The 23,759-nt window shown below is 49.2% G+C and overlaps 7 protein-coding genes across 7 annotated transcripts; 4 read left to right on the forward strand and 3 right to left on the reverse strand.

The window, feature by feature from the left end:
* Positions 1-2,893: 2,893 nt before the first annotated feature.
* GGS22DRAFT_99608 (kinase-like protein) lies at positions 2,894-7,116 on the forward strand. Its single transcript, XM_047968638.1, has 2 exons — positions 2,894-3,296; positions 3,457-7,116. Exons 1-2 carry the CDS (start codon positions 3,019-3,021, stop codon positions 6,920-6,922), a joined length of 3,744 nt encoding a protein of 1,247 aa, XP_047813919.1. The 5' UTR covers positions 2,894-3,018; the 3' UTR covers positions 6,923-7,116.
* Positions 7,117-8,041: 925 nt separating this feature from the next.
* Positions 8,042-9,518, reverse strand: GGS22DRAFT_182542 (putative erythromycin esterase; the record flags this gene model as incomplete). Its single annotated transcript, XM_047963980.1, has 3 exons — positions 8,042-9,022; positions 9,094-9,283; positions 9,391-9,518. 3 exons carry the CDS (start codon positions 9,516-9,518, stop codon positions 8,042-8,044), a joined length of 1,299 nt encoding a protein of 432 aa, XP_047813920.1.
* A 1,875-nt stretch (positions 9,519-11,393) lies between these two features.
* GGS22DRAFT_182543 (uncharacterized protein) lies at positions 11,394-12,608 on the forward strand (the record flags this gene model as incomplete). The annotated part of the gene is made up of 5 exons (XM_047963981.1): positions 11,394-11,810; positions 11,866-12,023; positions 12,079-12,186; positions 12,245-12,525; positions 12,580-12,608. The coding sequence occupies 5 exons, from the start codon at positions 11,394-11,396 to the stop codon at positions 12,606-12,608; spliced, it is 993 nt and encodes a 330-aa protein (XP_047813921.1).
* Positions 12,609-14,621: 2,013 nt separating this feature from the next.
* On the reverse strand, positions 14,622-15,740 carry GGS22DRAFT_99642 (uncharacterized protein). Its single transcript, XM_047968639.1, has one exon. The coding sequence runs from the start codon at positions 15,527-15,529 to the stop codon at positions 14,627-14,629; it is 903 nt and encodes a 300-aa protein (XP_047813922.1). The 5' UTR covers positions 15,530-15,740; the 3' UTR covers positions 14,622-14,626.
* A 219-nt stretch (positions 15,741-15,959) lies between these two features.
* Positions 15,960-16,861, forward strand: GGS22DRAFT_175845 (40S ribosomal protein S23). The gene is made up of 2 exons (XM_047963322.1): positions 15,960-16,365; positions 16,507-16,861. Exons 1-2 carry the CDS (start codon positions 16,107-16,109, stop codon positions 16,683-16,685), a joined length of 438 nt encoding a protein of 145 aa, XP_047813923.1. The 5' UTR covers positions 15,960-16,106; the 3' UTR covers positions 16,686-16,861.
* A 40-nt stretch (positions 16,862-16,901) lies between these two features.
* On the reverse strand, positions 16,902-18,619 carry GGS22DRAFT_175847 (putative para-hydroxybenzoate-polyprenyltransferase Coq2). Its single transcript, XM_047963323.1, has 2 exons — positions 18,518-18,619; positions 16,902-18,298 (listed from the first exon to the last, which is right to left on the reverse strand). Exon 2 carries the CDS (start codon positions 18,274-18,276, stop codon positions 17,032-17,034), a length of 1,245 nt encoding a protein of 414 aa, XP_047813924.1. The 5' UTR covers positions 18,277-18,298; positions 18,518-18,619; the 3' UTR covers positions 16,902-17,031.
* Positions 18,620-19,174: 555 nt separating this feature from the next.
* GGS22DRAFT_182547 (uncharacterized protein) lies at positions 19,175-23,339 on the forward strand (the record flags this gene model as incomplete). Its single annotated transcript, XM_047963982.1, has 2 exons — positions 19,175-19,445; positions 19,501-23,339. The coding sequence occupies 2 exons, from the start codon at positions 19,175-19,177 to the stop codon at positions 23,337-23,339; spliced, it is 4,110 nt and encodes a 1,369-aa protein (XP_047813925.1).
* Between the last annotated feature and the right edge of the window lie 420 nt (positions 23,340-23,759).

The raw sequence follows: 23,759 nt of genomic DNA on the forward strand, positions 1-23,759 counted from the left end.
GTTATCTGAGAAGATTAGCAGTCGTTGTTACTAGAATGAGCCTGTCGATCAGATTGACGATGTATTTTTCTTGTGGGAATCGTCGATCAACTATATCCTCAACGTGTGAGCCGAGCCGGACGGGTCCGGATCAGCAAGCTGTAAAAATGTCTGAGGCGCTACTACGCCACCACCGCTGCACCGTTGCGCATACATATGCGAACAAAACAAATTATCCAAAGATATTTTACTTTTTTTAATAAAGGCGAATCATTACCCTTTCTAGAAAGTTCGAGGGGTTCCTTTAGGACCTTGTAACTTTGTACCAACGAGCGATCTCCAGCATCTGTAGAGATGGTGAATTCCATGGGATATCCATTGTGCCTGGAAAAAAATTATCCTATTTGTTGAATATGGATCGAACCGTTGGGCTGAAAAGAAGGGAAGGACGATGTCCTCGATCCTTCGATGCTCATATGCTTGTGTGGGCTGAGGCGACATGTCGTCTTTACTGTACTACGTGATCAGTCTTTTCTAATAGCAATCAATTTAAACTGAGGTGCAGCTCTCCGAACCGGGTAGACTATTAAAGGATTATTACTCGAACCATCGATCCCTCGAAGACAAAAGGGTCTTCGCCGACTTCCTCTACTCTTACAATGAGCGTCGCATATTCTGTAATATGAGCTAAAATGGTCGAAATATGTTTATTAGAGGTTTGAACTTAACCATATCCATATGAAAATCTTTAGCTACGTAAAGCTTGGAGAGTGGGATAGTGACGCAGTTTAGGGAACCGTGCCCGCACACCCAGAGTCCCAGACAACGGCGATCCAAGATGTAACTATGTAGATGTAGCCGCACGCGCGAAGTCGAGTGTCTATTATTCCTTAGCCTAGCAGCCTAGGATCTCCCTGCCTATCAAAAGTTGTCTATTACGCTTGGCTAGGTTCGGTCACACGTGGTTCATGATATCTTCTCATGCGAACCTTCACTTAGCTCTACTTGACTTCGACGTCCTTCATCGAACGAAACTCGATTCGTGAAGTAATGAATACTCCCGCAGGGTTGACTTCAGTGTTGGGTATATCGAACGTAACGGCGATGGCTGTCGACCCACTCACCGGCCGAAAGCAGCTTGGGAACTTTTTCTAAGGCTGCAAGAAGAGACCAATCATAACCCCGGTGACGCACGGAGAGCTGTGCGATAAGCTGCCACATCCTTGGACTCAATCCATGGCCATGCCGGAGTCGATCCCACCCCTTTTATTAGTATGCGAATAAACTGTTCTCATACTGTAGAGGACTGTGTACCATAGTAGTGTAGGTAGGTACCTAGTAGACACCATAGCCGCAACCCTTCCAGCGCCGATCATACGGTAGCTATTGCGTCTACAGAAACTATCCTGTAGGTATGCATGTATGTACATACGACGGCTATGACAGCAAGAAATCAGGAGCGGAGAATAGGTACGATTTTCAAGTTTTTTGTCTCTGTTCTGCCAATTCGGTGAATTGAGGCATTAATGCTTAGAAATTAATTCTAGACAGGAAGAGTTGTAAGTATTAGATGTTCGCCATTTACTGCTGCTTGTCTGGCAGTGTCTTTGAACCCCGCGGTAAATAAAGGGGAGGCTCTCTCGTCATGGTTCCGAGTTTCTGGTCTATTCCGAATCCGGATCGCGTTGCTAGGCTGATGCTATGATCATTGATACTATTTCATGGACACCGATTAGAAGAAAGGGAAAAACATGAATTACGTGCCTACAAACCTCGATGAATGTGACCTAAGATGAATTTAAATGTCCGGTAAGCCGTACTTGGTACCATACAACGCTGTATAATACAAACCAAAGTAAAATGTATAGGTACAATGCTTGCCTACAAAGTTTACCTATCTTTTCCCTCTCCCCCTTACCCCTTTTTGACATGACACTTTTGAGGAAAACTAAAATCAATTAAATTCAGGACTAATTACTTCGTACACCCTCAACATACCGTTGTGCCTGACGTATCTAGTAGTATTATTAGCTTTGATAGGATATTCTAGGATATTCGATAGGATACTTGCACTTTTAACATTAATTGTTTTAGTTGTTCAAAGCAAAGCCACGGTGCGTGTCATAACCCACTTAGATGAATGTGTTGTCGTTCAATGAATGCTGTTCTATTGCTGGCTCTGATGAGGGGCAAATCGTTCTCGTTGGTCAGTGCCCGACAATGGAGAATGAATTAAATACAGTGCGAAGATAAACAAGTTCATACGGTATATGCATCCCAGTGCATCCAAGAGCAATCCCGGCTCGGTGTCCACTTTATATGATATACAACGGTACATTATCCTGGTGTGGTGTGCAGCACAGACGCACACTTAGACATCCGATTATCAGTCTTTAGCTTCGGCCAGGTAGCTACCTGGGTACTAGGAGGTACTATGGTACGTATCATGCGTATCGGTGGATACCTGGCAGCGACTTCCCCTCCATCATTGGTGCACCGTTGGTCGCTTTCACGACTTTTGGGCTGGGTATCTCTGGCTGGGCGGGTGGTGACTGCTCAGACTGGCTGACTGGCTGCAACAATCTCTCCACTTACGCCAGAGAGTCAGACCAAACTTTCTCAATACACTATCTTTTTTTGCCCACTTTCCCTAGCAGTTTATCGTCCGGTTCATTCATCATCGTCCCATTCTGCGACGAATCATTCCAATTCTTTCCTATTACCGTTTTTTTCTTTTCTTTGTTGGACTTGTTTTTTGGACGACACCGGCGACGACTTGATCAACTAAACCCACATCACATCACATCCCACTTTGAATCACCGCCATAGTGTACATCGAGATTTCACGGTCCCTTCTTTTTCCACCACCCGTCGATTATGTACCGTATCCAATTCGAACCCACAGCAATGGCTTCTTGAAATCCAATTCCTCTGCTCTTTCCACTTGTCCGTGAGGGCCAAGCGACGATATGCTTCGACACTCACCCAGAATGATGACTACAACAATACCTCCTAAGCCACCCAAATACTTCCGTCGCCATGGATTCGCAACCGCAACCACAACAGCAGCAGCTGCCACCACCGCCCTCTCCGTCCCCTCGCCCTCCTCACCTTATTACCGACACCGATAATCTTGCTTTCCCCGCCGTTCCCTCTAGAACCGCCAACAGTACTCCGATATCTTCTCCGGGCCTGTTCAGTCCTACGGGTACTCGACCTAATGTCTTCTTGCCGCATTCCGCCTCCGATGTCTCTACGCCAGCGGTCACTATGGCCAGTCCCTATCTGCACCCATTGCAGAACCATAGAGTCCGAGAGTAAGTCTCGCTCGTGTGACCCAGTGTGAATCGTACTACGGTTATGCTCTGTGTTCTTGGAGAATGAGCTGTTGACCAATCTGAATTTGATCGCCGATTGTCTTTGTTCAAGTCTATCGTTCGTAGCTTGCTCGATACTAACAAACTTTGCCGTATGTAGGACGCACAAGGCCCTTGTTGACATGGATCTTATGACGGGACGCAAAATAATCAATCAGTACGAAGTAATTGAAGAGCTTGGTCGTGGTGTGCACGGCAAGGTCAAACTAGCTCGGAACCTAGAGAATGGCGAGAACGTCGCGATCAAGATCATACCCAGATTCTCTAAGAAACGCCGCCTGGGTAAGGTCACCGCATCTCCACAAGACAAAACTAAGAGAGAGATCGCCATCTTAAAAAAGATACGCCACCCCAATGTCGTCGCACTTCTCGAAATCATAGACGACCCGGAGTTCAAGAAGATCTACATGGTCTTAGAACATGTCGAATTAGGAGAGGTCATCTGGAGGAAGAAGGGTTTGCCCTATATCTGTAGCATTGAGAGGAGAAGGATCGAGAAAGAGATGCGTGGGGAACTAAGCACCGAGGAGGAAGAGCGTTATATTCAGCTTCTTGAACGGCGCCAGGCTCTTAATGATATGAAGAGGGCGAAGATGCAGCAGACTCAGAAGGGCCCGGACGACTTTTGGAGTATCGAATACGGTGCCGCAAATGACGATGACTCGGACGTTCACTCGCGCTCCTTAGGGAGAAGTGCAAGTGGATTCCTTCAGTCTGGTCGAGTGGCGTCGTTGATTTCAAGAGCTGGGTCGAGAGCTACGTCTCCAGCTCGTTCACACGCCCAATCTGCTCCGTCGGGTTCCAGAGCCAGCACTCCTCTCCCCTCAGAATACGACGTCTCCTCAGTTGGTATGGATGGCGAAAGCGACATAGAGACTCCTGGCCCCCTGCGCTCTCACCCTGGGTCGTCCTCTGCTTTGGACAGAACAGTTACTAGTGTTTTCCCCGAGGATGCTATGTTCCGAGGTCGATCGCCGAGTATGGCCGACTCCATCATCTCCCATATGTCGTCGGTCGATTACAATCCACAACCCCACGACCCCTTTGCCGACGACTTCTCCTACGTTCCTTGCTTCACTATCGAAGATGCTCGTGCCACATTCCGGGACACCGTGCTCGGTTTAGAGTACCTGCACTATGAAGGCGTGGTTCATCGTGATATTAAGCCTGCTAATCTCTTATGGACTAGAGATCACCGAGTCAAAATCTCCGACTTTGGAGTTTCTTATTTCGGCCGGCCTATTCGCGAGGGCGAACAAGATGAGCTTGTCTCTGAGTCCGAGGCTCGTGATTTTGATGATGATCTCGAGTTGGCCAAGACTGTTGGCACGCCGGCTTTCTTTGCACCAGAATTGTGCTACACGGATCTAAGCTTCGAGCAACCGAAGATCTCGGAGCAAATTGACGTTTGGTCTCTAGGAGTAACGCTTTATTGTTTGATCTTTGCTAGGATCCCGTTCATGGCCGAAGACGAATGGCAGATGTTCCAGAAGATTGCCAAGGAAGACGTGTACATACCACGCCGCCGACTCAGACCCGTTGACCCACAACATTCACCGCAATCGACCTCGCTATACAAACGCATCAACAGCGAACCGTACCGAGACGATAGCGTCCTTGCGTATGAGGAAATCGACGATTTGCTTTACGACCTCCTACGCCGCATGTTGACTAAGAATCCCGAAAAACGAATACGGCTAAGAGAGGTGAAGCGTCACCCGTGGGTTGTTCAAGGGATTCCTAACCTCATCGCATGGATTGACGAAACAGACCCTTCGCGCCGTACTTCTGGCCGCAAGATCGAAGTTGACGAACGCGAGATTACTCGTGCTGTCGTGCCTCTCACTTTCCTCGAGAGGGCTCGATCGGTCGTAAAGAAAACAATCGGAAAAGTGATGCACCCACGTACTGATAGGGTGGAAGGCACGTCGAGAAGAAGGGCTACTAGCAGCGCTGCCAGCTCCGCGGGAGATACACCTCCAAGCATAGCACCACCGCCTTATTTGCGAGAAGCTCGCCGAAAAAGTTTACGGCCTGACGACTATTTTGCTACTGTCAGAGAGAGTGACCATCCCCTATCACAAAGTGTTACCGCAACTCCTCAGGAGTCACCTGTCCACGACAGGCCAGATTCCGCCCAACAGCGTGGCTCGACCTTGGTAGGCGGAGATTTTAGACGTAACGCGACCTGCTCTGTCGGCGATTTTAACACGCAATCAGATCTGGCAGGACCGTCGTCGGCATCGGCATCGTTATCATCGATCAGGGGACATTTAGGTTACCGTCACGGTCGAACAAGATCAATCACCAACGCAATACTCGCTCACGCCCCCCAGAAAGAGTGGCAGACAACTCCGAACACACCTGCGCTCGAAACTTGCATCAGAGATGACCCGATTTCCTCCTTGCGAAAGGCTAGAGATATAGAATCTACCGACGAATCATCCCGTTCGAGATCAGTTGATCGCGGACTATTCGGCAATAGTGATAAACGCGCCGAAGCGAAAGTCGCTCTCAGCACAGCTGTAGCCCCGGGGAATGTAGAATTTTCCAAACACCCATTCTCAGCTCATCATCCAGACACAGTATCCCATGCTCTCCAAGAGGCTGCAGCTCTACCTTCTCCTATGTTCTTCTCTCCTCGGGCAGTTCGTACTTATCAACACCGCCAACCAAATTCAGATCCGAATATGCACGAGACTCATTTAGGCGCTGTCGAAGTTGATCAACGACCTAGGACAGCTCACCGAGCTATACAGATAGAAACTCGAACTCCGCCACCAAGATTATACAACTCCTCTACGCCAGAATCATTTGCGCGAGCACACGAACAGATGATCCGTAGGCAGCAGCGGGAAGACGATGAACAAGCAAAACGCGAAAGGCTATTTGCATCTCATCGCAGAAAAAACAGTTCCGCGTATATACACTGTCCTCCCTCGCCCGATGACGACCTTTCCTTAGACCATCCCCAATCGTTATCGAGGGGGGATCCTGGTACAGCCGGCACGTCGGCTTCGGCATCTACAGGCACCATCATGACTCCGCTGACTAGCCCAAGTGAATCAACGAGTCCTATTGGTCTCGGAACTATGGCAGATCAAGGCGAAGATTCGCAGATTTTTCGCTCGGATCCATCGTTACCAGCGTTGCTTAGCGGCGCCAGCTCAATTTCGGCTGATGCCGAAGGAGAATTTCTTCTAAAACCAGGCTCTTTTGATCGGCATTCCCTTATCGACACAACCGATTCTTTAACCCCACCAGCTCTCACCAAGGAACCTATTTCTGGTTTTCCCCTTGAAGAGGACGACCAGTATCAAACATTGCTATTACCTCAGCCGCAACGCGCCTTAACTGCGGCATCCCTTTTAAGCACAAGAGCCGTAGAGGATGACGATGGAAGCGACAGCGACGAGGGTCTTGTTATGAGACCGAAAAAGCGGAATCCAGTTAAGGACAATGCCAGCTCGCCCTTGGGCAGGACAATGTCCGCAAGGAGACGCGATACTCAAACTAGCATCGGCAGTACGGAGACGGCCAAGAAAGTAGTTATGCAAAGCCAATAGCTGATTTTGTTAATTACATCAGCCATAACCCCTTTGCTGAACTATGAAGGACCATTTACTCCCTTCTGTATGATTTATGGAATAAATCAAACTGGCATAGCCAGTTAGACGCAGAAACGATATACTTTAACAACATGTCCGAATCACTTTCGGCCCTACCACTGCAAATTTTGCAAAGACGCAAAAGCATAACTTCTGGCCCATCGGAAAAATACTTATCTATCCATACGACTTACGATCGAAGTTCCCAACTCAGCTGTAAAGCTTTGGAGGTCGCTAATTTCATCTATAACGTTGATAACGGCCGAGTTCTTTTATTATGATGGATCAATCACCCCTCTTGTTCGAGAGAAAGTGTATAACATGAAAAAAATTACCTAGTTCGGGATGATGGAGTCTAGCGGTGATATGAATGGGATTGAGCACGATGGGACGACGATGGGACGAGGCACGAATATGTCAGCGACGTTGAATTTCTTATCCATCCACAACAGACAGACAAATTTATTGTTAGATGTGGACTTGCCCTCCGACGAAATTGAAGAGATGAATATTGCAAGTTCCGGCGCGCGGAGTCTACTATTAAGACTTAGCTCTCGACCTTGCTCCCTCGGTGTGCTCTATACCACGATCCTTCATCTCTAGCTACTAGGCATAGAGAAGGATCCTTGGTGTTGTTAGTTTTCTTAAGCTGGACATACTTTTTTTCACGGAGTGGCTTCTTATTTTCTTATCTGGCAGCTATGCACGCGAACCTCTTAAAGAGGGGTTCCCCCGGCGGAAAGGGAATGGGATCATATTCTGGGACGGTGGCAAATCTGTTTTGAGCGTGCTGATAGACCATAATTTGATATGCATCCCAATGGAGTTTCTATGGGCACTCTTTCTGTTATCAAATATTTTACATTATTATCCCTTCTAACTATGAATATATTACCATTTCCGTGAATATGAGTTACCTTTATCAAGTAGCAGTGTTGTACATACATTTTACAGCTTTCCTGGGTACTAGATTTGTTGGTGTAACTATGCTGTACGCCACCCCCTCCCCGACCACCCCTTTTGAGTTGTTGAGAAAAAGATGATTTTACTAAGCCCACACTTTTTACTCCCAACCCTTTACACACCAAACGGATACGTCTCTCCCATCGAAAGGGCCTCCTTCGGCTGCACGGTCTCGAAGGCATGTACGGCACTCGTCCGGTCAAACCACACGAAGGCATCGTACTGCTCAGAGAGAACGGTCTCGATATAGTGGCTCGACCGTTCAGTAGAAGGGCGGTATACAACACCGATGAAGCGCTGCAGCATAGGCGGGGTCTTCAGGGGACGCAAATCGACAACAAAAGACGGTAACCCCGTATCATGCATCGCGCGCTCGTAACTATCTAGCCGAGAAGGCACCACATCCATAACCTCCATCGGCTCATCCCACTCATGCGCCGCTGCCACAGTTCCCGCGTGCGTCCCACACCCGATCACAGACACCTCCCCCGGAAACGCCTCCCGACACAACTGCCCCAGATTCAACTCCCCTCTATCCCGCCCATTACTCGACGCCCGCGCATCTCCCAAATGCGAGTTATGCGCCCACACCACCGCCTTCGAGCCAGGCGATAGCTTTAATATCCGCGAGAGAACGCTGAACATATGCGCGTCGCGCACATTCCACGACGCGGAGGACCCCTCGTACATGGCGCGATAATACCGTTCCGCGTCGCGCACCACGCGCGCGTTCATCTCCGCGTCGAGGAACGCGGTCCCGTTTTCCGGGTGTGTGGCTAGACGGAGCCGGTGCGTGAGGAGCTGGGTTAGCATTTTCACTACGCCGGCTTCGCAGGCGGCGGTGCGGGTGCGGGCGCTGGAGAGTCCGTAGGAAGATGGGTCGGAGAGCCAGGATGTTAGGCAGGAGTACCGTTTTCGTGCGGATTGCGCGAGCGTGGGGTCGACGTTGTCGAGGTAGGCGATTACGGCTCGGATGGAGGCGCTCATGCTGTACAGGTCTAGGCCGTTGAAGGAGGTGCGCGAGGGGGGCGGGAGGCTGGCGTTGTGGGCGCGCAGCCAGTCTATGAAGTCTTGGACTTCGGCATTGCGCCACATCTGAGTTGCGAGGTTAGTACCTACCTATACATATTTGGGGGTAGAGATGGAGAGGTTAGGGTGTGATATACCCAGCGGGGGAAGTGGTCGAAGACGCGGATGGGAACGTCTTTTGACTGATGCGGGTTCTGGCGCACGTAGCGGTCGATGGAATGGGCGTCGGGCCAGTCGCATTCGACGGCTACGTGAGTGAACCCGTGCTTTTCTATCAGCCGTTTCGTGATGGCCGCACGAGCTCGGTAAAACTCGGACGTGCCATGGCTGATTTAGAGTGTCAGTGAGATATCACGTCATCTCGCCAATGGTAGCAGAAAGGGGGTTTGCTCCGGTCCAGAGAGGTGGATAGGTAGGTAGGTAAGCTCACTAACCTTCCATCGCCAATCAGAACTAGGCGCGAGTCACCAAAGACGTCGAATTTAGCACCGAATTGGTCACTTTCGATTGGTGGAAGCTCTTGCGCGGCGCTTTTTAGGAGCTCTGTGAGTGCGGATGTCATTTTTCTGCGGAGTCGAAATATCATTCAAGCTTTGACAGTATTGTAGTTCGACGTATGGATTAAGGTCTGCGTAAGACATGATTCGAGTTAAATATTACGAATATTGTATTAGCAACTGAAGTGCAATTGATACACCAGGAAGTTACGGAGGTAGTTACGGTAATCAGACACACTTCGAAAGTTCACTTGTGGCGACTTACATCACATTTCGTCATACCGCCAATACAAACTTCCCAGGTCCAATCAATATCATTCAAATTCAGGAAAGAGCAACTTCATGTTATAAAGGTAGTTGTAATAAAGTAGCTGCTTATATAATATTCGCTTTAAAGTTACTTTAATACATATAATATGGATGCTAGAGAAAAAAAGGGAGGATAGTGTCAAGTCGAGAAAAGGGGTAAAGTGCCACAGAAGCCCTGCTCTTTGATTAGACAATCAACTAGAGGAGGACTTGCACAAATTCATAAAGCTTGCTGAAAAAAAAGAGGTGGAAGCGATGCCCAGAGTGCCAGACGATGATGGTCGAACGCAACCAGAGGTGTGAACACATGACGTGAGTACCTCCCACTGTGTTTAGATCATGATAGTAACCTTGGAATATATCTACCTTAGCTGTTATTGTAGTGCAGAATTGTGTTAGTTGTGATCTCTTATGTCGGGAATAAGGATGCATTTTCGAAGATGAGGATGAAGGTGGAGAGGGAGATGAAGTTCCAGAATAAGGACAGAGAAACGCATAGAGAAGAGCCTAGAAATGAGTGCCTATACTGAATTTTGGCTAGGCTTGCCAACCAGCTACCTATTTACCGATGGGAATACTCGATACCTACCCAGAAAGTGTGCAAAATGAAGGGGATAGCAGATTCTCTGATCTAGAAGCATTACCTGAACCCCTGTTTATATACCTTTTGAGAAGGCAATCTAGAATTTATCGGAAACGCAAGCCTCGCCTCAAATCTACTCAATTCTAGCTTATAGCACGCCCTCTGGGGCTCCAGTTCCAAATTTTCGAGCTCAAGGACATAGAAGGGGCGAAAGAGGAGGCGGCAAATTTACAATTATTTAACCTAGTCTCAGGCGTATGTATGGGCATCGTTCATATATATCGGTAGATACAGAATCATCTAACGTTCTTGAGTCACGTCTTACTCATTGACATGCCAAATATTAGTTTATTAGCTCCGCTAGGATTAATCGACAATTTGAAATTCCATTTACCAATGAGGGCCATCGTAGGGTAATGAAGGTAACAAATTCGGCCAACTCGCCATCGGGACCGGAAAAAGCGGATCATGACCATCATCGCCCGCCCTCCACTACTGTCCGGGGGAAGCAGCGGCGGTAGTCGTTCATCACGCGTCAGATAAGTAGGAAGCGCGTGCGGATGAGTTGAGCGGTGATAGTTCCCCCGACCAGTACCAAACTCAGGATATACGGTGGATCAACCCAAGTGTCACCCAATTTAACCACGCCCAATAGCACTTACACGATTATCTCGCCCACAGACGTACAATATATGATGATGAGATGCAGTCCATGTGCCTGGCTCGCGGCACTTTTTGAAGCCAATGAACACCTAGCAGGGGCATTTGCCGAGAAACTGTCAGTCGGCCATACCTAAAAATAAATGAGATTGCCATATCACCGGATAATATGCCTTCCAAGGTGTGGTCTAGGCGTGAATTGATTGGTACCAGACCTACGCCATCTTGACTTCTACTCATCGCACTCCGCTATCCGATTTGAGATGTGACAATCCGAAATGAGTCAAATAGGTCCATAGATCCAAACTCGCGACTCTTTCTTCTTTTCAGATCTTCAGCCCCCTATTGCTCTATTGATAGTATCGTCAAGGAGAGCCTTGCCTCGAAGATGAAGTTACTCACAGCTACCGCGCTCGTTGCGCCTGTCTACGCCGGACTCCGCTTTCCGTGTTCGACTTTGACTATTCAGCGTCTCGACCCCGTCGTCCAGCCCGGCGAGAGCCCGTCCGCCCACGTCCACCACATCGTCGGTGGAAATGCCTTCAATGCTACCATGGAAGGTGACGTTGGTGCCAGAGCCTCTTGCACCACCTGCCAAATGTCCGAGGACTTTTCCAACTACTGGACTGCCCACTTATACTTCAAGCACCCCACCAACGGCTCTTACCACCGCGTACCAGTGGTCCCCGTCCAGCCTTTGCTAGGAGGTTCCAACGGTGCCCAAGGTGGACTTACGGTCTACTACACCCAGTTCGACCTGAGCAGAGACAACCTCGGCCAACAAAAGATCAAGGCTTTCCCTCCGGTAATACTACCAAACTCTCTGCCGTAATGCCGTTCGAGTTGCTAAATATTTTTAGGGATTCCGAATGACTGTCGGTAGCCCGACCGCTGAGACCCGATCGCACATCGGTCTCAACTACCAATGCATGACTGGAGGCAGCCGAGGTCCCCTGCGATCCGACTTCCCCACTAGCCCATGCTCGGGCGGTATCTTTACCTCTCACCACTTCCCCGCGTTAGTGGCCCGCTTGTTCTAGGATATATGCTTTCAGCGTACTGACTTGGCACAGATGCTGGGACGGCAAGAACCTTGACAGCCCGGACCACCAGTCTCACATGTACAACACCGTCGACTCGGACTACTTCAACAACGCACCTCCGTGCCCGGCTTCCCACCCGTATGTATCATTTGTTTGTACCTTTCCTTAACGGAATATGTGCTGACGTCAACCACAGCGTCCGTGTACCCCAAGTCACATTTGAGACCACCTGGGACACGACCAAGTTCAACAGCATGTGGACCTCGGGCGCCCCCAACCCATTCGTCTGGAGTTTCGAGGGTAGCGGGTTCGGCACGCACGCCGACTACATGTTCGGCTGGAAGGGTGATGCTCTACAGCGCGCGATGGACAAGTCCGAGTGCTTCTACGACGGCTGCGGATCCATCACCAAACAGGCCATGGCCACGGCTAACCAATGCAAGATCGCCACCACGATCGACGAGGAGACCGAAGGATGTAAGTTTTAAGAAACATACTGGTGTTTGAGATACACATGCTAATTCGTGATAGGGCTTGACAAGCTACCCGGTATGCCATGAAAGGGCTAGGCTGGTAAAGGTCTGTGGGTGGTGGCTCATCGCTGTTCGTTCCGCCGTTAAATAGTACAAGCTCCACTAGTAGGCTTTAGGGGTGAGGTATAGGATGAAGTTATTAGTAGTTGGATAATCAAATGCGTCGTTCTCTGCCTCTCTGAACACAAGTGCGGTGGTGATTAGACAAGTTGTGGGCTAACCCTGATATGAGGATACTAGAAGTCGATCCCTAAAAAGCAAGAACCAGGTAGACGAACGCCTCTGATCGGCATATTACGACCATCTTGCTGAGGAGCATGTTGCTTAGGTACACGAGGTTGATTAATAAGACGTAAATGACGTGACCTAAGGAGTCTAAGCTCTAACGTCAGGTTCCAGACTTACAGGTTTTCGCGTGTAATGAAGATCGTGAACCAAAATACAGTTGACCTGCCTGCCTGCTTGCTTGATTAAACAACGGCTGTGTAACTTGCAGAATGTGCCTATTCCGTATTCGGGATCGAATGAACGCCGTGTCTCAGCAAGGTGATAAGCTCCAGTGTGTAGCAGGGGTATTGACTAGACGGTGAACTGAGGATGAGAGCGGTCTACATATCACATCGAGTATCTTAAGGGGATGATGAATATGAGGATACAACTATCACATGTTTTTCGTGATCGAAAAATAGAATTGACTCGTTCCGAGTGGTTCTCTCAAATCGGGTTGCCTGACAATTGAAATTCATGGATAAAATATTTAAAAATATGATGCAAACGACGTATGTGGTCGTGCGTTAACAGTGCGCCATCATCTGTGCGGTGAGGTTCGCCAAGACATCAAATCTCGTTATCGAGTCCCACTGTACCGAGTAGTATTTGGGGTGGTAGTGTCCGCTTGTTGGGCAGTGTTTAAGGTCTCAGAGACCCGGGGAAGAAATGCTGGTCCCATCTGCCCATTTGGTACGTGGCCATTGGTCTCCTATGCCTAAAAAGATCGTGGTTCTTAAGATTTAAGGCGTAGTTCCTTCGATGCGATTCCGAATTCGAGGCGACAGCCTGGCGGTGAGAGATTAGAGGCTGGGATTTAACCCAACCGGACCCAACCACCCCCAATTTTAGTGGGATGTAGAAATTCTACCCAATAAAAGAATAAGAATTCAACTTCCAACCACAATTCTAACCTAGCCGCACTCGGAGGCCGGTAGAGTCTTTGCATGTGTGAATTGGAGGTCGGAGTGGACGGAAGAAGGTAGGGAGTATGCAGAGAGGTCTATAAGAAGCCCAAGACCCTCCCGAACGTTTGTGACTGGTTTTTGAAGTATCTTAAGGGCATTTTTGCCTTAAACATCACCCATCAAAACAATCCACTCTTCAACAATTACACATCCTCATTAGCCGTCAAGATGCAGGCTTTCTCCATCGTTGTGGCTATCGTTATGGCTGTTGTGGCTACTGTCTCCTCCCCCGCAGAGGCGAGGGTAAGTCTAATCCCAGCACTGTGTATACCTAGACAGTTACTGACCCGTGGCTCTAGCAAATGTCGCAAGGCTTGATCACGTCAGCGTGACAGCCAAAGACGGATGGGTTCCAGTTGTTCTCGGTTTACTTCCAAGGCCAAGACATGCAGGACCTGTCCTTCTCCATAGCGCAAAGAGGATACCCGGGTATTGGATAACGATGGTGTTTCGGGGGTCCGAAGAGTATGCGCATGGAATGAACGAATTATGAGCACCACCTATATGTTATGAACGACCGGTTTTTGGCTCGGGTGTGGGACGGATACTGAGGAGTTTTATGAGGACCAGTACTCGGGTCTGGCCACCTGTATATGAGCCATTCATTCCCCAACCACCTAGCAAAGACTACCATCAAGTCGCTGCGGGGTGTGTTAGCAGCCTCTTCAGGCCAATCTCATATGTCCCTTCATCTACAAACGCCTTCTTTATGCCCAAGTGAAATCATTCCTGACAACCATGATAAACCCGTAGTTAACCCATGCACCAGACCGCTGATAATACAATGTATGCGATTGTAAGAATGTCCTGTCAGACTCGCAAATTGTCTGGCATGGCGCTATCGCCCCAAATGTTCCTTGTCTCTTCTTCGACAGCTTTCATTGCAATGGCCACTTCCTCCAATTTCTCGACAACATCCCTGACTCCCTGGTCTATCTTTGAAAAGTAGCGATCGTTCGCTTCTCTTCTGTTTCTCGCGAGAAGTATATCCTTCTCTGTCTCTTCCTCAAGCTTAGTGCCTAACCGCTCGCGGCCCGTGCCACTGCTACCAGGTCGTTGTACGCTTCCGGTTCCCGCAGTGCTCTTCCCACCTTCCGTACCTTCCGCCGCCGCCGCCGCCGTCCTCCCAGCGCTAGCAGATATCGTCGTACTGAGGCCCGCCCCGGCAGCAGCGGATATGCCCATCTCGGCTAAAGCACCCTTGAGGTTCGTCGCATCGTTCTTCGTCGTTGTAGCCGTTATCTCAATCGTGTCATCGGTCTCGCCGCGCGCCCACGCCTGCGCCAGCCCGATCTGTGCAGCGCGCAGCTCGGCCAGCTTGCGGTCATGCTCTGGCCCGAAGACATGCGTACCCCCGCTCGCTGATAGCTCAACCTCTTCCAGCGTCGCTTGCATCTCGGCCCACAAGGCGTCGGTTCTATCGGCGGTGCGAGTGGAGTCCGCGGTATGCAGTCGCGAGACGGTGGCGCGGGTTCGTGCGTTCAGTAGCGAATTCGTTCGCGCCAGGGACGGCGGCACCTGAGACTGTGTCGTGGATGCGGCGCTGGCGTTCTCGCGTACATTCGAGGCCGAAGCGGATGCCGGCGGGGCGGCTGGCGCAGCGGCCATCATTCCCGAGAGCGAAACATGTGATGCTGCTGGGGATGGATGTAGGAATAGGCGAGGAGGGTCGCGAGCTTTAGATTTGCTCGGTGTTAATTTGGGGAGATCCATCGCTACATCTTGATAATAAGAAAAGAATACGGTTGTAATTGAAGGTTAACCCTTTTCAAGTACCCCGAGGCACCATAAAGAAAGGGCGATCAGGCAGCAATATGCTGTGATTGATGAAATATAAATATGACAGGTTGATGAACAGGTCGACGTGTTTGAAGCTGCGAAGAGCGCGATTGAGTCTTGTCCCGAGGTATGAGCCACAATTGAATATGACTCAGCCACAAGAATGGGTTTAAGCTTGGACCCATTAACTCAAGGTTCTCCATAATAATGGGGCCACTCGAACTCTGACCTTAGGGACTAGGGCGAGAAAACCCTTAAGCAATTTTGCACCTGTGAAAAAAATTAACCGAGAATCTTTACATCCACCAACCACTAGTCATTCCATTCAAGCATCCAAGCAAGACCTTAAACTTAACCCATCTTTCAGCGATACCACATAACACATCGGTAAGTCAATTACCCTTTCACGATCAACCATCAACATAAAATCATTCACTCGACCGCGCTCCATCGAAATATCCTCTTTTCATCGATCGTTTACTGACCGCGCAACCCCTCTGCTTCAGCAATCATGGGTAAAGGAAAGCCTCGTGGTCTCAACGCGGCCAGAAAACTACGACTGCACCGAAAGGAGCAGAAGTGGGCTGATCTCGGATACAAGAAGCGCGCTCTCGGTACCGCTTTCAAGTCCTCGCCATTCGGTGGTTCCTCCCACGCCAAGGGCATCGTCCTCGAGAAGGTCGGTGTCGAAGCCAAGCAGCCCAACTCCGCCATCCGAAAGTGTGTCCGTGTACAACTTATCAAGAACGGCAAGAAGGTTACTGCTTTCGGTACGAATACCCTAATCCAATTTTTATATTCGTTTGTTTTGGTAGCTTCGAAATATTTTTTGTGTGGATAAATATGAAGGAGAAAGAATTACGAGATCAAAAATTGGAAGGGCAAATTTGGCTAACGCGATCTTACTATAGTCCCCAATGACGGTTGCTTGAACTTCGTGGACGAGAACGACGAGGTCCTACTTGCTGGTTTCGGTCGTAAGGGCAAGGCCAAGGGTGATATTCCCGGTGTGCGATTCAAGGTCGTCAAGGTCTCCGGTGTCGGTCTATTGGCCCTATGGAAGGAGAAGAAGGAGAAGCCCCGCTCATAAGCGGTCGGCTGGGGACGAAGAAATGGAGTAAAACGTGCAACGAGAGAAGGTTCATTGGGCATGCGGAGTCGATACGGCTTGCTTTGTTTCATCACGGCATCATAGGTTCGGGCCTTGATACTCATTCACCGGTAGACGAGATCCACGAAAAGAGATCTTAAGTCGCCAAAGCAAAACTCAATATCTTCAAGATGCGTTGTGATTGTGAAATGTTCAACGAGTAATTCTGTTGTACAGAGTTGTAGCCCACGGTTTTCCCAACCAGTTTTATCTACCTACCTACCTAGTATGATCCGAATGCATATGCCAGAGTCTAGTGTATATGTACAGATTTATCAGTACACTTCTAGCCCTCTATTTTCTCCCGTGTCTTATCCTCTTCAGCATATCTTAGCAGGTAATCGACCCCAAGCCCAAGGCTGATCGCACCGCCAGTAATCCAGCATCCATTAACGAACCACCACCAACAATCCTTGACACTCTTCAGATTCACCCTCGTTATCATCCACCCTAAAGTCAACGCAGCGCCTCCGCAGCTACCCACGAAGAAAGCCGGTCCCGCGCCTGCCGCCATGCCGGCCGCTCCAAGCAGACCGATCTGAACCACAGCTAGCCCCGTCAGAACCTTCTTGGTTTCAGCGTCGTGTTTAAGCGCAATACTCTTGATCCCCGCCTTAGCATCATCCTTGATATCCATGTGCGCGTATATCATATCATACAGCACAGTCCAAGACACGTTACTCGCGTACAGCAGTGCAGCCGCAGTCATCGCCGAGCTATTCGCCAGCAAATCGACTCCTAACGCCGGGAATCCCATCACAGCGCCCCAGGAAAACGTTAGCCCGAGTACGAATTGCGGGTAGTACGTCACGCGCTTGGCGAGAGGGTACGAGGCTACGAAGAGCAGGCTTGGGATCCCGTAGAAGAGACATGGAGTCGGGAATTGGAGTAAGATGCCGAGACCAGCGAGGAGTTGTACGCCGGTGTATGTGAGCGCTGAGAAGGGTTTTATGGCACCTCGTGCGAGCGGGCGGTGTTGCGTTCGTCGCACGTGCTTGTCTAGCTTGCGGTCCCAGAGATCATTGATGGAACACCCGGCCCCGCGCATGATCAACGCGCCGCTGAAGAAGAGGGCTGTGGTGCCGAGCACGGAGAGGGGGGTTGCGGCGGGGATGGCGAGGGGTGCGGCCATTAGTGTGGAGAAGAGGCATGGGAAGAAGAGGTAGTAAGTTCCGGTTGGCTTGTCGATTCGGATTAGTTCCCCGTACGGAACCCAGGACTTGGGGAGAAGGGAGAGAATGCCGGATGTGGGGGGTGAGTAAGGCTCTGTCATGGGGGAGGAGGTTGGTGAGTCAATGGTGTGAGCTTGTCGACTTGTTGGTTGTGATAGTGACTGTGATGTCACTGAGATTATGTGCCTTGGTTTGGGGAAGCTGAGAGCTGTTGAGGTCGAGGGTAGCCTTTGAGGATTATGTGACATAATGATACCCCTAGAGACATTGTGAAATTGTGTTGTGAATCTCCATGACTTTGAAGACCCCAAACCACGAAATAGGCACTTGGTGCCATTTGCGGCAATAAGCCGAGGCATCCTGTTTTAGATGGTTAGACTTCTAGAAACTTGTCAGCCGAAGCTCTGATGGGATCAAATAGAGAATTTAAAGAATGACAGATAGAAAATGAGGAAAGGGGTAATATGGAATAGTTTCTGATATCATCTGTATATAGCTTTGGATTTTCCCAGACGCATTCGATAACAACGTCATTATTTAAATATGAAATCACTAATTCTTCATGTATACAAAAAAATTGTGAGAATGATGAACACCTACCTCTCAAGTTTAGAAAGTCACCTATCACCAGAACTCATAGTTATTATGTTACACTTATTCACGTCCCCTAAGAAATGCAAGACATAATGTCTTGTTTGAAGCTGCCCTTAACAAATTATTTTTAAGTTGTTATCGAAAATCGACTTATGTAAGCCCAGATCCGAGCTGCCGGGGTCCATCCTAGCTCGCTAGCTTCAACGTTATTGGTGTGGTGGGGTAAATGCATGGGCAGGTAGCCATCCTGGATGTACCGAAGTATCTTCAATTGTCATATTCCAGTTATCGCCATACTGGCAGACTAGGTAGCTCTTTTCAATCTGGCGCGGTTTCCTTCATCGCATTTTCTTTTTTGTCAGAGCTGTGAATTCTTTTCTCCGTCACGATTTCTTAACTCAACCCCAACTCGAGTCACTCTCACGGCAAGCTAATAATGTCGAAAATTGACTCGTTCTTCATTACGGAAATTAAAACACAAGATACATTGAGTTTTAATCAATTAATGCTGTCTTCAACGCGAACTACTTAGAGGCGCGTCTGGAGGCGATTATCGCCATCTTCACGAACCCCGCCGTCGACTATCGGCTAATGAACGATAATCTCAACTCGCAAACTCAACATACCTACCGTTGACCCTAGGATAATAATAGGATTGCAAAAATGCCGACCGCTTTGCATCCCCAAGCTAAATTCGATCCCATACCCCCAGATCTCGACCTCCATGCACTCGTCGATCGCACTCCAAACTTCGACTGGGTCGTGCGCATTTCTACCGCCCAAATCAGGCGCCTTGGTCCGTCTGGTTTCGAGAAGCTGGTTCAATTACATGTCATCGAAGGAGGTCGGCCGTTGGTTATAGAAGGATGGAACAAGGTTCTTCCAGATGATCTCTTCAGCACAAGCTGGCTAGAGCAGACATACGACAAGAAACGTAGGTCCTGCATCTACCATACATGATGCTTATATATACTGATATCTATCGGCAGAGGAAAATATTCGCGACATAGCGGCACAAGCTGATATCCCAATGACAACTGGCCATTACTTGCGATCCATGCGACAGTTGACCAATCAATGGACCACTACTAATTACCGCGATGAGAGACGACAGCGCCTTTACTTGAAAGATATAGATTGCCCTCCCGAGTGGTACGATCATCTAAAGAAGGTCATTCCCCCGAACGTTTTTTATATGAACGACAATATCAGCGAAAATCCAGGCGCAGACACTCGCAACGATGACATATTTGGGGCGCCAGAGAAAACCCCCGCTGTGGCTGGTGATCTGATGAGTAGTCTTCCGGAGGAGATGCGTGCACAGAACCTGATGTGTTATATCGGCCATGAAGGCACATACACTCCTGCGCATCGAGAGATGTGTGCGAGCTTGGGTCAGAACATTATGGTTGAAGCCTCGGGAGATAAGCATGGAGAGAAACCAGGCAGCTCTATCTGGTTTATGACTGAAACTAAAGACCGTGAAGTTATCAGGGAGTACTTCCTCTCTATGCTCGGCCATGACATTGAAATCGAGAAACATTTCGCACAAATCAACGCTTGGAAGAAAGCCAACTTTCCCGTCTACGTCGTCGAGCAAAAGGTTGGCGACTTCATTTTGATACCTCCCTTAGCACCTCATCAGGTTTGGAATCGTGGAACGAGGACTATGAAAGTAGCATGGAATAGGACTACTGTTGAAACACTCGACCTGGCCCTCCATGAGGCTCTACCGAAAGCGCGACTAGTGTGCCGAGACGAGCAGTACAAGAACAAGGCCATCATCTACCATACTCTTGAGAAATACTACAAGGACCTCCAGGCACTCGAGGAAAATGCCGAAGTTGGGTTTCTAGGTTTCGGGCAAGAACTAATGCAAAATTCGTCGCGCATGAGACAAATGGCCCATGACTTTAAACATCTGTTTAGTCTATTCACCGAGATACTTGTTGATGAGATGTTCGGCTACAAGCAGAATAATGTCGAGTACGTACCATTCGACTCAAACATTACGTGTTCATACTGCCGATCCAACATCTTCAATCGCTTCCTAACTTGCAAATGCTGCGTGCGCACGTTGATCAATGGCGATGAAGATACATACGACATTTGTATGGAATGCTATGCTATGGGTCGCTCGTGCGTCTGTATATCTGGCCTCCAATGGTGTGAACAATGGAAATGGTCCGATCTTATTGAAAAACATGAGACGTGGAGGGTCATGGTGATACAACAAGATGGATATGTTGATATCAATTTATCGCCCCAGCCTATCGAGATTGCGCGCAAGAAAACAGGGAGGAAATCGGTGGCCCAAATTGCGCAAGAGCAACTTCGACGGAGGCCATGGAATGATATTACGAAACCACCTGAGCCTCATCCCGAAGAGTCCGAACCCGAAGTCGATGACGAAGGTCGCATTAAGAAAAAGTCTAGATCGAGACGGAAAGCTAAGAAAGGCGATGTATACCGTTGTCACGTCTGTTGTCACAAAGACTACACGTATAAGCTAAACTTTTGCACGACCTGTCAAAACGCATATTGCTATGGCGTTCTATGGAGAGCATTTGATATGATGCCACAGGCGGCGATGGAGGTAGAACATTGGCAGTGTCCTAAATGTCTTAATATCTGCAACTGCGGAACGTGTAGACAGGGTGGTAACACAGTCCCATATGTTCCGAAGAGTACACTCCTTGGGCACGATACGCGCCCAATCGCGGATGATCGTAGCGTTGAATCAATCGTTGACTTCCGACAACACAATCTCAGCTGGCTGAAAGCCGCCGGGGAAGAAAATCGGAGCAAGGATACGAGACGCATGCAACGACTAAAAGAGCAGGCCGATGCTGCAAAAGCCAACGATCCATTAGCATCATTAGAAGTCGGAGACGATGCTCCTCACGACGTGGAGCCCGCTCCCCAAGATCCAGTCATGAATGGCTATGGGAATGAAGATCATGCAGTCCTACAACTCGCTAATGCTATTGCTGCTGACGAGCCCGAAAATGGCCACGTACCAGCTCCTAATGCGCCAGATCTTGAGAATCAACCAGAAACCCATATTGTGAACGCCGACATGTCAGGCATCCAAAATGGTGAAGGGGACTCATCTTATCCAGATCCATCTGAGTTCGCCGATCCATCAGTACCTGGAGTCAGCCGCGAACGAATGATGGGACTGGGGTTCTATGACCAAGATGAGAGCCCTGACAAGATTTTGTTTGAATCATTCCAAATGCCTACAGCCGATGTTCTCAATAACGAGCCAGAAATATCTGACTTTGTCAAGAAGACACTTCGATTGGCCAAGAGAAAGGCTAGGCTTGAGATAAATGACGATCCCGATTTTAGGGGTCCCAGAAATCAGCCACGCAAGAAGCCTAGGACCGGAAACCTTGATCAACTTGTCAACTTGGATCCGGCTCTACTTGGTGCTCTTGGTAATAACACTTCTACACCAATAAGAGTAGCTGCCGCAAACAACTCCGGCGAACAATCAGTTCATGACGATGCAGAAGCGCAATCCGAAATAACAGAAGGAACTCCTGTATCTGTTCCTCCCCCTAAAAAGATAAGGCCACGTCTCCCTGTTGACCCCCTGCGACCTACCTTACGACACGCAAAACCAATGGTGTCGTACGTGGAAGCCGAGGAGCCGGCTGAGGACCCAGATGATAGTGTCCTTATCAAGTCTTTAAGAAATCTTGAGCCAGAAGATGAGAGTGGCGTTCCGGAAGAGGATATGAATCCTGTAGATTTAGCAGCCGATGCAATTCGGGCGTTGACACAACTTCCGGTGCAGGAAGAAGAAAGTTCGGCCACTGCTAAAAGTACCCCGCAACCCGGAGCTAAGAGACGAGGACGGCCACCCCGAAATTCCGTCGGGGCAGTCGTCACCCCATCTTCAGTTCCATCTACCGGTAAAAGACGTGGTCGCCCGCCGGGACGCCCGAGGAGATCCACAACTAACGGTGCAGAAACTGAGGACACCACCATGATAGACGTAGATGCACCCAATGCTCACGATGCCCCGGAGGCTTCTGACGCTCCTAATATTACTCAGGACGATAAAGAGAATGAGGTTAGCGTAGAAGAACTTGCAGCTCAACTAGAGCGAGAATTGGCTGAAGCGAATAATAATGAGGAGTCACGACCAACTACGTCTACCTCCGCGACATTGTCTCGCGAAGAGCCTGTAAAGAAACGAGGTCGACCCCCCGGACGACCCCGTGTACAAGGGCAACAACAGCAACAACAATCGCCCGTAGCGCCAATCCCCCTTAACCTAGAGCCTCCTCCAGATACACGATTCATGTCCATGAGAGAGCGAGCGGCGCTAAGGGGTAGGAAATTTAAAATAGGATCACGCCGAGCGAGAGATACCCCAACAGGAAGCCCCGCCACAACGTCAGCCAAGACAACCCCTGCAGCCACCGTTGCACAAGCTACGAAAGAAAAACCAAAACCGAAACGAAAGTCCATCAATGCTGAAGAGCCCGTTAGGCCAAGTCCCAAAAACGGTCGTCCGGAGCTGTTAGATGATAACTTCAAACCAGCTGCTGTGGAGATCGAGGATTCATCATCGCCTAGCCCCACGCCAGAACGCGAGGTTCCAGCGCAGCGGCGGCCCGCCAGGAAATCGGGGGGCCCGACCGTCGTGAGGTTGGAATTCTCAGACGATAGCAGCTCAGATGATTCGGATAGTGACGACGACAGCGATGGCGATGTTCCTGCTAAACCGCGTTTCACGGCGACGCGCGGTCGGGGCAGTATAAGAGGGAGAGGACGCGGAAGAGGTAGAGGTAGACCTCGAGGCCGCGTCTAATTACACCCAACTCACGAAATTAAGGAATGATTCTAGGTGGAGGTTAGGATGGAAAACGTACTTACGACGTTGGCTTTGCCAAACTGTGTATAATGTGTATGGTCCCAAAAGTGTGTTATTTGCCTGGGCTTGGCCCCATTCATTTTTTTCGCCGTGGCGCTCGGTGGCGTTCTTTTACACCCTCTTCGGGGGGTCTATAGTACATTGCTGAATACCCAGAATAATATTTACGTACAGTTTTGCATGCTGTGACGATTGTAATAAGTCTGTTAGAGTTTTATTCCTCGACTACCTAGTACCCAGTAGATTCCCATTCTATAAACCTAAGTACTAGGCGTTCCAGAGTCCCCATCTCTGATTTTATGTTTCTTCAACGTGTACTTCATTGAGCCGCTATCTTCGAATTACACTCTATAATAC

The sequence above is a fragment of the Annulohypoxylon maeteangense genome (genome assembly GCF_022496945.1).
Source record: "Annulohypoxylon maeteangense strain CBS 123835 unplaced genomic scaffold GGS22scaffold_31, whole genome shotgun sequence".
Classification (NCBI taxonomy): domain Eukaryota; kingdom Fungi; phylum Ascomycota; class Sordariomycetes; order Xylariales; family Hypoxylaceae; genus Annulohypoxylon; species Annulohypoxylon maeteangense.